Source organism: Ciconia boyciana, chromosome 1, assembly GCF_034638445.1.
Source record: "Ciconia boyciana chromosome 1, ASM3463844v1, whole genome shotgun sequence".
Taxonomy (NCBI): domain Eukaryota; kingdom Metazoa; phylum Chordata; class Aves; order Ciconiiformes; family Ciconiidae; genus Ciconia; species Ciconia boyciana.
Window position 1 is genome coordinate 89,089,302 of NC_132934.1, and position 16,513 is coordinate 89,105,814.

Sequence of the window (16,513 nt, forward strand, 5' to 3'; positions counted from 1 at the left end):
GAAGGTAACGGCCAAGTAATACGTGTGAATATGAAAGCGGAGGCTCCTCACGCTGCCGAGTGTGAGCCTGGACGGAGCGGCTGCCAGAAAAATGGAACTTTGAGCTGTTTACATAATTTTAACTTTCTTTATTACTCATTGAATGTCTTACTCTGAAGCGATGATGCCCATATATAAAACATTTAGATTATAAAATACGTTGGTCGCTTCTCTATTCGGCCGCTTCCATCACAGCAACGGTGACTCGCCGCTCCCCTGTCACTGCGGTGCGCGATGGTCTGACCGAGGCGGCGTCCGGCTCCGGCTCCCTACACCCCCCTTCCCCCCCCCCGCCTGCTGCGCTTTGGTACGCCCCAAGGGGCCGCGGTGCGCGCCGGGAGCCGGGCGGGCAGCGCGCGCCGCCGGTGGGTCGGTCGGCGGCAGGGAAGGCCGTTAGTCCGCCCCGCGCTGCCGGCGGTTCCCCCTCACCGCCCGCCATGGCCCTCAACAAGTCCATGCACGCGCGCAACCGCTACAAGGACAAACCGCCCGACTTCGCCTACCTGGCCGCCAAGTACCCCGAGTTCCAGCAGCACGTGCAGACCACCCTCACCGGCAGGGTGAGGTAGGGCCCGCGCGGCGGCCTTTGGCGGAGCAGCGGGGGAGGGGGGGGGTGGTGCGCGTCGTGAGGGCCGGCGGGGTAGGCCAGGCCGCGTCCGGGGGCTGTGCAGCCGTTCCCGCCGCCTCCCAGGCGCCGTGTGTGTGTCCGCCTCCGGGATGTGGCGACCGAGAGGGCGCTGGGACCCATAACCGCTGCTTGTACCTTTCAGCCTGAATTTCAAGGACCCTGAGGCGGTGAGAGCTCTGACGTGTACCCTCCTGAAGGAGGATTTTGGGCTCACGATTGACATCCCCGTGGAAAGGCTTATTCCTACCGTTCCCTTGAGGCTGAACTACATCCACTGGGTGGAGGATCTCATTGGTCACCAGGATGCTGACAAGCAAGTCCTTAGGCGAGGCATTGACATAGGTACTTGGAAACACAAAATGTTTAATTTCTTGTTTACTGTCAGTGACACTAGCTGATAAAATCTGTATGCATCCATAGAGAAACGTGAAGTTTGAGAAACAAAAAAATCTGAACTGTGCTCGCCATGGTGAAATGGGTAATCTGACTCCACTGGTATTCATTTGGCTTCTTGGTGGGTAGGATTTCTCTGCACAAATACAGGCATGGCCATAGCAGGCAATTATTTGGCTTTTCGTGGCCTTGAACTCTCTTGAGTGTAGCTTTATGCGGTATACAAAAATTACGCTGCTAGTAACATGGGCAAAAATGTCATTCTAAAGGAATTTTAAAATGTCATTTCTTTTCAGTCTTCTAACTAGTGAGTTATATTAGCAATCTATTAATTTTGCTTTTGGATGCCTGCACAAGAGAGTTTGTGAGTTGCATAGCAATATTTTCTAGTGTTCCTTTTAATAAAATTCTGTGGTTTCAGGTGTATTTGAGAGATGAATGATCTGTCTTTTCTTAAACTTTGATTCTCCCCCCCCCCCCGCCCCCCCCCCCGCATATGTTTTCATGAGCTAAATTGTAAAAGAGACTTAATTAGAAACCAAGGCAAATACTAGCAAAGGTGCCTTTTGGTTGTAGATGGTAAAAGATTTCATGTATATTGTTGAAAACAAAATATTTTTTAAACTGGACTAAACGTCCACAGATGGATGTCACATGTCTAAGAGCATTGCAGCTTGCTCAGTTTCAATATCTGGATTATTGGACAATATCTGGATGATATCTGGATTAAGCAGTATAAGCAGTAGATTAATGTAAACAGTTAATTCAGTAGATATGTGAATTTATTAGATGTATACTGATGCACATAACTTGGCTTTCATTAGAAATAAAAAAAGATAATCTCTGTAGGAGCAAGGAACTACATTCCACATACAGATAATGAAATTGGCATTTGGATTCTAAATTGTTGGTGATTCTATATGAATTATTTAGAAGGCACCTGCAATGGTACATTTGAATTTAGTTCACATCTTTTATTTTTGTCAATAGAATCTTCCTTTATGATTTCAAAGGCTTGTTTTTGAAGATTGTTTTGTGCTGAGAGAAGCTGGAATTTCCTTTTTAACTTAAGTTTTAATGCTTGACATTAAAATGCTAAAGTTACTGGGTTCCTCAAAGCCTGAGTTCAGTAATGTCAGCTACCATGCCAGTTTTTTAATTAATATTTTCTTGGTGTTTGCTAGCATGATTTTGTTTTTTAATGGAATTTTTTAATTTCTAAAATTTACAGACTTCCATTTTTAGCTGGATTTGTGATGGATACAAGGTTTATATCATGTGATGTGCACACAGCTCCTCTCCTTTCATAATTTTTAGACTTGTTAGCCAGCTTATATGCATTCGATATTAGGTAGCATTTTTGAAAACTATTTCTATGAACTTCATCACGGTAGGTGGATAAGTAGAAGCAACAGATCCTTTAAGTCCCCCAACTATTGTAAAATCTTCAGTTTGAGTTCGCAGTGAGCTTTGATGTTCCAACTGTGAGAAAGCAGTAAGTCATCCAAAAGGAACGTTGCAGGAGTGCTGGAAATAACTGCATGCTTTTGCTTACTGACAGGCATTGTTATTTGCGTTTCAGTAAGTCCATGTAAGAGTAGACTCTTGATATATCTCTGAACTCAAGTTTTGTGGTGGTGAGATATTTTTCCCTTTTCTTGTATCCATTCACTTTAATCCTAAATTTGACAGTCATTCGTAATTGGATCACCTAGATATGCCATAATTATGAGAGAGAATAATTTTGTGCTAGTATATATTTCTCTTTGTTACCAAGTTTTTATTTGTCTGGCTATCTTTTTAGATATCTTAATTGGCACCCCTGTCTCTTTGATTGTTTTGGGCATTAGGGAAAAACAGTCTGATGGAACAGAAATATTGTGGGGTTGTTTTTTTTTGTGGTTGCTGTATGCATCGAAGTAAATTATTAGAGGTAGATAGTAGAAGAAAAATATATTTGGGATTTTTTTTTGGTAAAAACAGAATATGTTTGGCTTTCACTATATAAATTAATCACTGTCATATTAAAAAAAAAAAAACTTAAAAAGAAGTTGATCGTTTACTAGAAAATTTATTCCAGATTATGAAATTCTTTATTTTATTAAAAGTGCATCTTTGACAATGCTGTATTTCAAATTAAGAAGATAAAGTTCACTGAAGAACTTTGGAGTTATAGATGATCAGTGGTCAAGGTTTTCTTGAAATTAGTTCTTTTTGTTTTAAAAAGTTGTCTTTCTCATGGCTTTTCACTTCCGCAGGGACAGGGGCATCTTGCATATACCCATTACTTGGAGCAACTTTGAATGGCTGGTATTTTCTTGCAACAGAAGTGGATGATATGTGCTTCAATTATGCCAAGAAGAATGTGGAACAGAATAACTTGTCTGATCTTATAAAAGGTATGATGTAATAAGGTATTTAGTAGCATACAAATGTTGTGACCTGTTTTTGCCATGTTCAGTGACATAACAGAATCCGTATTCCTGCCAAATACATGCTCAATTGTTTTTACTGAGGCAGAATGTTTATTAAGGCCCGTGTATGCTTAAGCCAGAAAGTCACAGCTTGTCTAGAATGGGGTGGGTGGATAGAGAACTGTTCTGCCTTACGAAAATCTGAAAGTTAAGCTTCACCTTGGGGTGTTTTTCTCTCTCCGTATTCTTTGTCTGTTACTGAAGTATTTCTTAGAGTTTGTGCTGTTTCTGCTGCTAGGAGATCTGGAGTGCTCCCTTCAATAATTTTCATGACACTCCCACATACAGGTGTCTTGCGCAGAGAGAGTCCTTCATCCTGATTTCTGAATGAGGTCCTAACAATGCCTGTGGTAGTAGCAGCAGTATGCCAGACTTGGTCTGTGGATGAGCTTGGAAAATTTTCTGTAGGAACTCAGTACACTAAAAAGCAGGTCCATTATTCAGCTCTGAAATAAAAACTTTCATTCTGTTGGAATTTGGAAGCACCCTTTTTACCAAAATGTTGTCATTTTGGTCCGTCCTCCATGTCAGTCTTGAAGATCCAGGACTTGATGTGGGGAACAATGACATTTTTCTGTTACTGCTGCCATCATAGGATTTTTAGTGGTGTGGTGGTGTTTCACTATACTTGAAAAACCTCTGGCAAAGCAAAATGCCTCATATGAAGCTGTTGTGCCCAAGGTGATAAGCTGGAGTAAATGACTGATTGCTGGTAGGCAGAGCCACAGGCAAGGGAGTACCACTGGTGGTACCCGTAGCCAGATGCTGCCTGGGCATGATCCACCCTGGCGCTTTTTAACTCCTGAGCCTGAATTGTTTAGCTAGAGCTGAGTATACTACTGTAGCTAGAGCTTGTTTAGTAAGGCATTTTAGAGTCATTTAGAAATCTTTCTATGCCTCTGGTTTTTTTTTTAAAGAAAAACACGATTTTTGTTGTGTTCTAAGAATCTGTCTTGAAATTTTTGCCACATAGCTTCATTTGGAGATCATGTTGGAATACAGCCTTTGTTCTTCTAACTTCAGTGAAAAAAATAATTCAGTGATAGTAAAAATAGCAGTAATGCAGCAATGATTTACTAATTGCATCATAGCTTCTTTCTTCCCAGAGGAAAAAGAAGTAATGTTTTTTGGCTGAAAGTGAAATATTGTTTGCAGTAACTTTCTTCCAAAGGGAATCTCTCCTATATGTGCAAAACAGAAACTGATAAACCTGGGGATTGATTGTAAATGCAAATAAAAAACAACCTACATGGTGTTCTGAGTTGTGCATCTGTTTTACTGGAATGGGATGATGGCCAGAATTTGTCTGCTGGTATTTAAAAAAAAAAAAACAAACAAAACAACCAGTACCCCATACGTAATGGCAGGTTAAGAGATTTTCAACAACTTGGACTCTGGAAGTTTTCAAACTACTTGCAAGGTAATCTAGGATTGCTCTGCAACATGATTATTACATTGTTTGCTTTCTTATTTCCAAATAAAATCTCATACTGTCAATTAAATAGCTTGCTATGTAGGTGGAGTGTGGTTTAACAGTGCTATGTTGTTTAACAAATTCTTTGATGTCATCTTTTAAGTAACTTTACAGTAATTTTAGAAAGTATGTACAATTCACCATGTGTTACTCCTCAGATTAACATAATCTTTTTGCAGAGTTCTGCTCATCTTAGCCCCATTGTCTGCTTTCTCTACTGTAAAAACTAATTCCATGTTTTTTCTTTGTTTTTTCTTTACTTTTTTTTCCTCCTCCATAAAATTGAAAAGGGTATTGCTAACAAGAAAGGCAGTGAAATACTCTGATAACTGTGGGCTGGATATTTCAAAGCATTTATATAAGTAAATGTCTCCTCTGTGTGTAACAGCAACTGCTATGTTGCATCTCAGTGCCAAAAGTATGCACTGTGCAGCTTCTGCAGATGTTTAGTGATTTCTTGGAAGGCTGTAATCTGAAAGCCATCAGTCCAACTAATGTAATGCCTGTCTGAAGTACTTTTGGCTTTAACTGTGATGTGTAATTGTAACTAGTAATTACTAATTTTATTAGTTTACCATTTTTAATGTTATAAGGGGAGTAGGGGAACAGACACCTACAGAGATAAGAAAGGGTCACACTTTAATGTCAACAATTTTAAGTGTGAACAACTTGATATAAGGAGAAATGCTTGGTGTTTAATTTAGAAATTTAAGATTATAAAACAGGGAACAATGTGTTAGTGTATTTTTTAAATGAACTATCCTTCTCATAGGCTTTAAAATTTGTTTTATCTCTTGACTATAAATTTCTGTACTCTGAAATGCTTGTGACTTACAGAACTGCAGGTTTAAAGTTAGTGGATGTTCTAGGTATTATTCTTGCTGTATGTAACCTGAACTTTGGTAATTGCCTGCTACCCTAACAATTTTGTATTCTTAGGATGATGATAAATTGTAGTAGTAAATGTTAGGAAGAGAGGCATGCCTTCTGCCTCCATTCTAAATATCTTCATTCTATGTGTGTTATCAGTTGGTTGCAGGACTGGTAAAGTCTGCAAGAAGTCCTGCTTGTAATAATCTTTATACATGCTTTAGCTGGACTTCATCCATATTTAAATTCCTGCTTCTTGGACTGGAGTTCCTGTGGTTTTCAGGAGACGTGTGACAGGACTTGATCACAATTTCCAAGGGAATTATATAGCCTTTGGGGAAAGACAGTGGAGATCTGCGTCGGATGTTTGCCTTCATCCTTGTGATGGGTAATAATAAGTTGGTAGGCCCTAGTAAGCAGAAGGTTTGTCCAGAAAGGAATTCTAATCTTTTGCTTCTGTTGTGATTCTTCTAAATTGTATAAGACTACAGTTCCTGTGCAGGATGCATAGTATTGCTAACACAGTAATTCCGTAAGATTAGATTTAAAGCTAATCTCGGGGCTGTGTAACTTCAGTGAAGATAGGTTTATCTTAGTCTTTCTCTTTCTCTCTTAGCTTTACACTCTAGAAAGACCAAACAATATATTTTCTTGAGTACAACTCTAGAATTCCCTATCTTAAAAAAAATTGTTTAGACCGGGATTTATTTTATCTCCGAGGAGTCTGTGTGGTGATTAACTTTAATTGTTCATTTTTAATGTGTTAATTTTTGGAAGGGCTTAAAGTGAATTTGTAGTTGCATCAGGGAACTCAGTATAACTCAAATAGTTCCTATTGTTTTTATCAGACTCACGTAATTCTACTACTGTGTATAGACATACAAGCTATTTGTATGGTAATCCTTAACCTGAAGTCTTTATTTGCATGCTGATATTTGTTACTTTTTTTGTAGAAGGTATTGTTTAGAAAGTACAGATTTTATACAATATATTGTTTCAAGAAACACTGAAATGTAAATGGCATGCTAGATACAATATGAAGTTCCTTACTGACCAAATTCCTGTTTTCTTTTAGTGGTTAAGGTACCACAGAAGACTCTACTAATGGATGCATTGAAAGAAGAATCTGAGATTGTTTACGATTTCTGCATGTGCAACCCCCCCTTTTTTGCCAACCAGTTGGAAGCGAAGGTAAGCTAACAACTAAATGTTGCATGTACTTCACTGTTCAGTGAATGGGAGGGTGCAACAATTTAACCTCTTCACTTGGGGAAGGTTGAGTGGAAAATCCCAAATCATTATGAAATAGCATTTAAGACTTCTCCCTCCCCACCCCCTGCCACAAAGGAGTTTTGAAAAACTTAACTGCTACCCTTCCTAAAGTGGAGGATGACCTGTAGAATTTTTTCACAAGTTCTTACGTAGAACTTGTGAATTGTCTTAGAGAATTAGAAGAATTGCCTTAGAAGAATTGTCTTAGAGAATTAGTTTGGAAAGTAGACAGCTAGTAAATCTGAAATCAAGTGCCCGTTGCATAAGAGTGTTACAGAGGAATTAGTTTCTGGCATCATGCCTGTCTGTATTTTTTGTTTCCGTAGTGATTTAGGCAATATAATACAGCTCAGAACAGTTCTTGGCAATGCCCACTGAATATAGTCAGAAACTTAACTCTATAATGTAGGGCAGTAGAAAAGATTTAAGTGTTGAAATTAAACACTATAGATTGTAATTGTGTAGATGCATGTAACCAGCATGTCTTACGTGCATTGGAACCACATATTTCATACTAGCAGGATACTGATGTGTGACAAGTAACTTACCTAAGTTTGAGATTGTAGGGAATTCACCCAGTTATGCTTATTCTGAACGTATCTTTGTCTATTATCCATGCTTCTGATGGGAGGAGGATAACTAGAGGTGGTGACACTTGCTACGCACTAAAGATTGAGGCAGGAAGCAGTGTACAAAGCAGCCTAAGATTTCATTAAATGTTAATCTCAAATGTTCTTTTTTATCCAGGGAGTAAATTCTCGAAATCCACGGCGTCCCCCTCCCAGTTCTGTAAATACAGGAGGGATCACAGAAATCATGGCTGAGGGGGGAGAACTAGAATTTGTCAAAAGAATTATTCATGATAGTCTACAACTTAAAAAGAGATTACGGTAAGTGTTTTGTCCAGTTAAAAAAAACCAACACACCTTTTATCTGCTGCTTTGGCAGAAATCAGGTGAAAATGATATTTTAAGTAAGGAATGTAGCTGTGATCCAGTGGTATCTATTTGGTTTGTTTAATGATACATACACATCAGTAATTAGTCTCAGTTTATGTTAAATTAATTGTTCCTGAGCATCAATTACAACTCATCGTTGGAGGTATTTAAAGGCAGAAGGCAAAAAAAGCCTATACGAGTGACACTTGTAGCTTGCAGCTAAATTAGAACCCATAGCATGCTAAAGACAGTCAGTGTTGATTCTTAAGGGCATCTGGGATGGAGGATTCATGACATTGTCTAGTTATCTGTTTTACGTGGTTTCTATGTTTTCCTGGCTGAATTTTGGTAACTTGCAGCTTTGCCTACTAAAGGGCACTGTTGTACTGAATGCTATCTTGGGTGAACATAAGCTGCAACAAAAACCATAGCGAGACCTTCTTTTGAACATGATAAACAGATGGTACATCTTCAGTTTTTTTGACTATCAGACTTCCCCTCCCCCAGTGCTGTACACTATTCCTCTAGCTTTTCTGGAAGATTCCTTCAGGTTTTTTTTTAATATCCATCTAAAATATAGCTGCCAAAATTTTATGTGTGTATTACCACAGCTTCATCAGTGCCCTAAGTAAAGGAAATACAGCCTGCCTTTTATACGTTCAAAAAGTGTTTTGGTTTTGTTTTGTTTAGACCCTTCTAGGCAGAGCCTTGCAATAGAATCTCATCTTCATCTATCTAATACCAAAACTTTTATTTAGAGTGTTTGTTTTTTAGTAATGAGCCTGAAAAAATGAAGAATATATTCTTGGAAAAAAAAGACAAAGCAAAACTGCATCTGGCTCTGTTAGAATTGCTTCTCTCTTGTAGTGCTTTGAAGAAAAAAAAGTTGAGAAGGTTTGCAGAGGTTGCAATTTCATAAATGCTGAAACTTTTTTTTCTTTTTTTCTTTAATCTCCTTCCTTTCTCTGCCACCCCCCCCAAATCTTATAAAAAGGGGATAGTTAGTACAGCAGAGTGATAAAATAGGGGTTTTGATGTTCAGAAGTGATTACAAGCCAGAAGAATTAAGCTTTGGAGAATTTTAGCAGTCTTTTTTGTGCCAGCAAGGACACTGAAAAATGACTGGTATTGCTGTAAAAGTTTGTAGGTAGAATGTTATTTTAGGCTACTTGATGTAGACAAGCTTTTAGGTGTGTATGTTCTTATTCATGTCTAAAAGAAATGCGGTGATTTTTCAACACTAAATATAAGCTGGAACAGTTGTTCTGAATTTAGTCAGTGATACAATGGATGAGGGGAGGCAGGTCAGAGAGGAAGTGATGGTATATATGTATATATTTTAAATGTTCTTCCACTTACAGCTGGATGTTTTTATCCTTTGTACATGTTCGTTCTGATATGTAGTGGTTTTATTCCACCAGTGTAGTTTCCACAGGAGCATGTGGTATACTGTGTAAAATACTGTGATCTGTAAGGCACATGTATACAGTTGAGGACTTAATTTGTCCTCAACTTAAAGGTAGGGGCAGGGGATGCATCTGTGATGACTTCTGGAAATGCAGTAGCAACGTGGTTTCTGGTTGCACATGGAGTGTGTAGATGCAGGGGAAACTTGCTTTTGATAAGTTGCTGTTTGACAACCTTGAAAGGAGTGGCAAATGTAGTAGAGCACTGGGTGATGTTACTCTTGAGGCAAGAAGTCTTTGCCTTGCAAAGGTGATGTGGAATTATGAGGAATGCATCATTCCTGTATTGCTTCTCTTGGCAACGCCACTCCTCTAGGAAAGAGGAGGGTATCTCTTGATTTGATAAATTGACAGCATAAGGCATAGAACATACCCACATGCTAACTGTGTATCATATTTAGGAAAAATAAGCTCTGTGTGTTTGGGGGGTAGGAATGGTTCAGTTCATGTTTTTGAATAAACTGCCTTGGAGAATCTGTTATAGAAAGAACAGTTTACTTAAAATACTGTTTCCTGTTCTGTTAGAGATAAGGTTTGGCAACTCTACCAAAGGACGTGAGTAATGAACTGTTAGAAGAGACTCCCTTGGCCCAGGAGATGATCTTGACTTATTTACCCCCATCCCCACTTCAGTTAGGAGTCATAGGTTCAGTATTTTATAATTTTGGGAAAGATTTGTTGTTTAGTTTTGCTAGAAATTTTGGGGCTTAATTTAAGTATTGTTGCGTGAAATTCTGTATATTGCATTATGCAGGAAGTAAATTTAAATAATTCTCCCTTAATACCACTGGTGCTATTTTTTTTTATAGTTTACAGTATATTTAATTTGTATATGTGAGCAATTTAAAGTGCTTGCCTTCAATTTAGATGCATAGGCTAGAGGAAACTGTCCCTTGATAACTGGGAACTCCAATTTTTGTACTTCAATATGTTATATTTATGAATCACCTTTTTGAATCCAGTCATGAAAAAAGTATGGAAGAGGGAGTTGTAGAGCTTGAATAGTAATTTAGATGAAGAACAGAGGTGTAATGTTTGGAGATACTGGAGATGTGGAGCTGGGTGGAAGGATAAGCTCCACCAGAAGTGGGAAAATAAATTTCTTTCCTTTTTTTTCCCCTGTTGGTTTCCTCATGAAATATGGGTTAGGTGATGGAAACCTGGCTAATGAGTTACGAATGAGCAAAAGTGGTAGTCAGTAGGTCTGCTTCTGAGGCACAAATGCTTGTCCATAGTTGAATATTCCTTTTTATTCTGATTCATTCTCCAAAGAAAGTGGAGAAATTGAAAAAAATTATTGTAAGCGGTAACATCTTCCACATAACTAAAGTGACTCTTTGGAACAGGATTCTTGGTTGTTTAGGCACTGTTTCAATAATAGACTTTATGTATTTCCTAAAAACTCAAAAAGATTCCCGTCTAGTTTGTCTTTGGGCCTTCTGTTCCAATTCATGTTGTACTATGTCCTAGTCTCTGTTTAAGAGTGTGATTATTTTGTTGTTGTTTTGTTTTTAAATCTCCTATTGTTCTTGCAGGTTTCTGATCGAAGTAGTTCTTTCTGGTAGTTGCCATTTTCAATTAATCTGCATTTGTAAAACACTTTGTTAATGTGTTATTTGCAGATGGTACAGTTGCATGTTGGGGAAGAAATGCAGTTTAGCACCATTGAAAGAGGAACTTAGAATCCAGGGGGTGAGTTTGTATATAGTCCATGTATATCCTGTATATGTTCTATACAATATATACTATGTTCCAATGCATGTGGGTAATTATTATTGAATTATTTTACTGAGCTTTTATTTACAAGAAGAAACAGCAATTCCTTGTTAGGGAAGCACTCAAAGCAGTTGAGATTTAATTATTGTAGATTCAAAGCTGATAGATAAGTAGCACATACCATCTCCATATTTTTGTCTTTATCACGTGTAGAAGCATGTCTTCATCCATTCTAGAACATATAGGGTTTCTGCTTTAAAATAGCCTTAACAGGCTGTTGTAAAAAAAAGAAATATTCTAGCTCTCTTTCCTCTCTTTCCGCAGCTAACACGAAATCTAGCAATTTGGTTGATAAAAGAAATTGTAACATTATTTAAATAGCAGCATTTTTTTGTTTGTGTTCAATTCTGGCACCAAGTACTTGTGGTACTATTCTCATGCAAGAAGGCTGTGCAAAGGACTGTTTTATGGCTTTCTGTAGGAAGTGTTTTCTCTAATTTCCATACAAAGAAAGTGATTGTGAGATCTGTCCTTGTATATGGTGGAGAGGTGAAGGAAAGAGAATGCATGGTGAAATCAGTTCCCAGAAAGATAAACTACAGGCCATAGGGAATCCTTAAACTCAATGCCAAAAGCAGATGCTGAGCTAGGCATGAAATTTCAAGTGTCTGACTTTATTCCTATGCTTGAACTGTTGTACCTCAGTCTTCGTAAAGTAAGAGAAATCCTTGCGAACCTTGCATAGAAAAGCTGAGTTTTCCTTTTGTATTTTTCTTGAAATTACCAATTTCATTTTGTTCAAGGTTTGTAATCTTTGTTGTAATAGAGCTGGAAATATGTTCATTGTAACCAAGCGCAGGCTGTGTTGTGGTTCAGGTTAGGATGCAGCATAAATGTTCCAGAAAGTCCACTTGTTGTTCAGACTGTCTTGACATTTGCTGTATTTATTGGAAATTTTGATAGCATTAGGATTCCAAAGGCAGGAAAAGTTCTAGGATAGAGACCTTTTCCTTTCTCTTTTTGAAGGCATTTCTCAAAGGTAAGAATTTTTTTTTTTTCTGTGCAGACCTGGGACTTTCTGCTCTGGAGCTGATAATTCAGAGTGAGGTGGGATGGTTGATATTTATCCTTGCTAGTATTTAGCATATTCTCCATACATAAATGTCTTACAGCATCCATGTGTGGAAAGACTAGTTGACACTAGCATTGGATCTGAGTTTTGTATTTAAAGGCGGTGTAAGTTCAGACTTGATTTTTTGGGGCAAAGATAGAGAAATGTTTCTAGGCACATTTCTGCCATCTGCAGGCAGGTGGGTGGCTTGGCTTCCCAGCCCTTCCTTGCCTTTGTTCTGTGTTCCCTAGCTACAGCAATGGGTTCAGTATTCAAATGTGGAATAGGAGCAGGTTCTGAACAAAGAGAAAGGATGTGCTTTTTGCAGAATCAGAATGCAGATGTGGGCTGTAGGTGTGCTGGATCGCTGCACAAAAAGGGTCGTGTTGTGTGTTGTTGAACTTGAAGCTTTGAAAGGGCATAGGCATGGCAGGGCAGAGATGAGAAATCCTGGGCATGGGTACCAGGCTTGGCACTGACTAGCTTTGAGTGGCCCTGACATCCATGAGCCATGTCAGAAAGAATCTCCATTTCTGTCATGAGAAAATAACTCTATGCTAACTTGTGATTTTTTTAAATTTGAAAATACGTGCAGTAAAACAATATTTTTTTATTAATATGAAATGGAGTTTTGTATTGCTGCTTTGCATAGGTTCCTAAAGTTACTCATACTGAATTCTGTCAAGGACGCACCATGAGATGGGCACTGGCATGGAGTTTCTATGAGGATGTACAAGTACCTGTAAGTAGCTTAATTTTGGTTTGCTTGTGATTGTCTGTGCCTCTTATTTGAGGAAGGGCCTAATGAGCTATAACTGCTGTAAAACAAACTGTTCTCCTTCAGAGTGGAACACTGGATGCGCTGGGCTGTATGGACAGTGGGATTTCTTAACTGGCTGCCAGTCTGTTGGCAGTTGTTACATGTGATTCATAAATGACCTATGTTTAAGGAGGAAAAAAGAAGCCGGTGCAGGAACTTCCTGTGGGTTTCAGTGAAAGTAAGGGTTGCTTGTAACATACTTCAAATAGCAATTTAGTAATATTAAAAATATGCTAAGTTTGGGGCTAGATTTGAACTTTAAGCTTCCCTCTGAGAACTTGGTTTTAATTTACCATATAGATTCTGTTACCAAATAGATACGAACATGTTTAGCTCAGACTTGCCTACATGAATGTCATTGGAGCTTGTTCACCTTAACTAATGTGAGCCAGTTGCTTTTTTGGATCCAGATGTACATATACTGTAAGATAGGTATAGACAATAACTAACCTTATAGAAGGTACAAGTAAACCTTCAGTGAACTTGGATGAAAATGTGGATATTGGCAGTTGACCTCTATTCCCAAGAGCAGCCGCACTTTCTCGGCTCACAGAGAGCTCGTAGTTTAAAGGAACCAATGAAGCTTTTTGCCTAATGTCTGAAGATAAACTCCCTCTGTCCATCAGGGTAGTATAAAGTGCATGATCCTTTTAGCTGTTTTTAATCTAAAACTCTTTGAAATGAAGTGAAACTCAGGCCATGTCAATGACTGTTCAGCGGTTTACTTTATAATCTTAATCCCCATGTCTTCTGAGTATGAAAGTCATTCCCCTAATACTGCATAGCTTTGTAATTTTTTTTTTCTTCTTCTTCTAGTCACCTCCTTCTAAAAGAAGAAAATTAGAAAAACCCCGAAAACCAATTACATTTATGGTCTTGGCTTCTACAGTCAAAGAGTTATCCATCAAAGCTGCAGCTATGGGCTGGGATGCTGTAGAAGCTATCGCTGTGGTTAGAGCCTGGGTAGAGAAGATTCTCACTGATCTGAAGGTACAGTATTAAGTATTATATGCTAAAACAACATCCTACTTGAAAGCATAACTGTGAGAGGATAGTATGAAATTCTGCTGTTTTCTGCAATAGGTTCAGCATAAACGTGTTCCCTGTGGAAAGGATGAAGTTAGCCTGTTTGTGACTGCCATTGAAAACTCCTGGATTCATTTGAGGAGAAAGAAACGAGAGAGAATAAGGCAATTACGAGAACTTCCTCGAGCTTCTGAAGATATTCTGCAAGCAATGGAAGAGGAAAAAAACAGCCAGAAGAGTGTGAGCAACAATTCGGACTGTGAAAACCCCAAGACTGAAGACTCTGAAACAGGGTTTGTAGCACCTGATGAGGATGTTCACTTGACTGCAGGTGACGAGCCAACAGAAGAATCTGCTGCCAAAGAAGAACACAGTGAGCATGTGAAGGAGGAGGAGACAGAAGCAAAGCAGGCAGAAATGTCGCTTGGCAAAGGTTCCAGTAATGCAAAGGAGGAACCTTGCCCTTCAGAGGAAGCTAGCAATCTGACAGTTGAAAAAGAACAAAGTCCCAAAGAAACTAGTAGATATTTTCTCTTTAAGTGTTTAATGAATGTGAAGAAAGAAGGAAACGATGCGTTAGTAGAAATGCACTGGGTTGAAGGACAGAACAGAGACTTGATGAACCAGCTGTGCACATACTTACGGAACCAAATTCTTCGACTGGTTGCTAGTTAGCCCTTTTTCCTACTTTGGTAAAGTAAGCCAGTCCTCAAATTTTGTAAACTATTTTTAATGGATTAAAATTTTCAGTTAGCAAAACCTGTTTTTTCCCCTTAAAAAAGAAGAGTAAAATGGAGATTAAAGTCCCCTTTGATATTTTAAATATCTTTTTCAAAGCTGCAAGGAGTACATGAAGTGTACTTAATTGGACATGAAGTGATGGGGAAGTAATAGATTTTGTGCTGCAGTTGTAAAACTACATGTTAAAGTGAAACGTCTATGCTGTGAGCTCTTCAAGTATTAACAGTGCTTATGCTGTTTTTTTTTCTGGTGTAATAGAATTATATATTGTTACTAAGTAGAAATTTTACTGAAATATTTTCTTCAATTTTTTTTCAATACTAATGCAGGAAATTGTTAGTCTGCTGTGGGAATTGTTTTCTGCAGCGAGGAGTTTTCAACTAAGGATTTAAGTATGCCTCTCTTCCCTTTAATGCATTTAACCTTGGGTCCAAAGAGTGGCAAGACGGATACATCCTCTTAAGTGTCAATTCATTCAAATAATCGCTTTAGAAAAACAGCTTGTTGTACTTTTCTGGTGCTTGGGCTTTGAAACACAGAAGAGCCTACTATTAGTGTCTGGTTTTGTAAACTTTGTTTTAGCAACAAAATAAGCTCTTTGAGCTGCTTGGTTTAAAGAGGATTTAACTATGTTGACTGTTCCATTAGACTGTTCCTTACACTGATTCAAATATAATTGTCTGAAATGACAGCAGTATTCTTAAAGGATTTTGCTTCCATTTAATCTTAAGAGATTGCTTTAATGACAGGAGTGAGAGCATGCGCTCATCTTCGTGGGCCAGGAATTCCTTATGCAGGTCAAAGATGGGTACAGAAGCTTCAGGCTGTTGCGAAGGAAGACAACTGGAAAGAAGGGTGTTGCTTCCACACCTGACTCCCTAGTCCTTTTTACCACCAGCTGTTTTCCCAGTGTTTCTGGGCCGATGACCTGTTCCTGTGAGGAGAGAGGCTGAGGGACATGGGTCTTGGGTGCTCCAGAGAGGGTGTGTGTATGTGTTTGAGGTTATGAGCACTGGTACTGTTTCACATGAAGTCAGCCTCCCAAGCTGTGATCCAAGCTGTGATCCATTTCTCTGTAGAGATCTACAGAACATGGAGAGAAAGTTTTTCTGAGAGTGGAGTGTGTATGCGTGTGTTACCCAAAATAAAAGATGCACTCCTGATGGACAGAAGAAAATACTGCATATGTTCATGCTACTGGAACCACTTTGAATGTTCAGCCTTAGTTGTCAAGACTTCTGGAAAGATTAGTATGTTTTCTTAAGTTAACATTAAAAGCAACTTAGAAAAGCCTTAATTTCCCCTTCTGTTGTTAACTGTTGTATATCATGCTACTTAGCACTTCTCCTGCAGGTCATGGAGAAAGACTTGCATTTTTTGGGGTATTGCAGAATTTTCACAGAACTGCTTCTGATACTCAGGTCACTGGGGAGAGATGAGACTAGTCCTACTCTTTTAGAATATGAAGAGGTTATTTTGGCTAGCTCAGCCATTAAAACCAGAAAGCAAGGCCGTTTGTCCTTTGTGCTGTTCCCCGTTTATCAT

General features: G+C 38.7%; 1 protein-coding gene across 1 annotated transcript; it reads left to right on the forward strand.

Moving 5' to 3' along the window:
• Positions 1-348: 348 nt before the first annotated feature.
• METTL16 (methyltransferase 16, RNA N6-adenosine) lies at positions 349-15,665 on the forward strand. The gene is made up of 9 exons (XM_072881247.1): positions 349-604; positions 810-1,009; positions 3,319-3,459; positions 6,954-7,069; positions 7,898-8,040; positions 11,177-11,246; positions 13,034-13,123; positions 14,018-14,191; positions 14,285-15,665. The coding sequence occupies exons 1-9, from the start codon at positions 477-479 to the stop codon at positions 14,900-14,902; spliced, it is 1,680 nt and encodes a 559-aa protein (XP_072737348.1). The 5' UTR covers positions 349-476; the 3' UTR covers positions 14,903-15,665.
• The last annotated feature ends 848 nt before the right edge of the window (positions 15,666-16,513 follow it).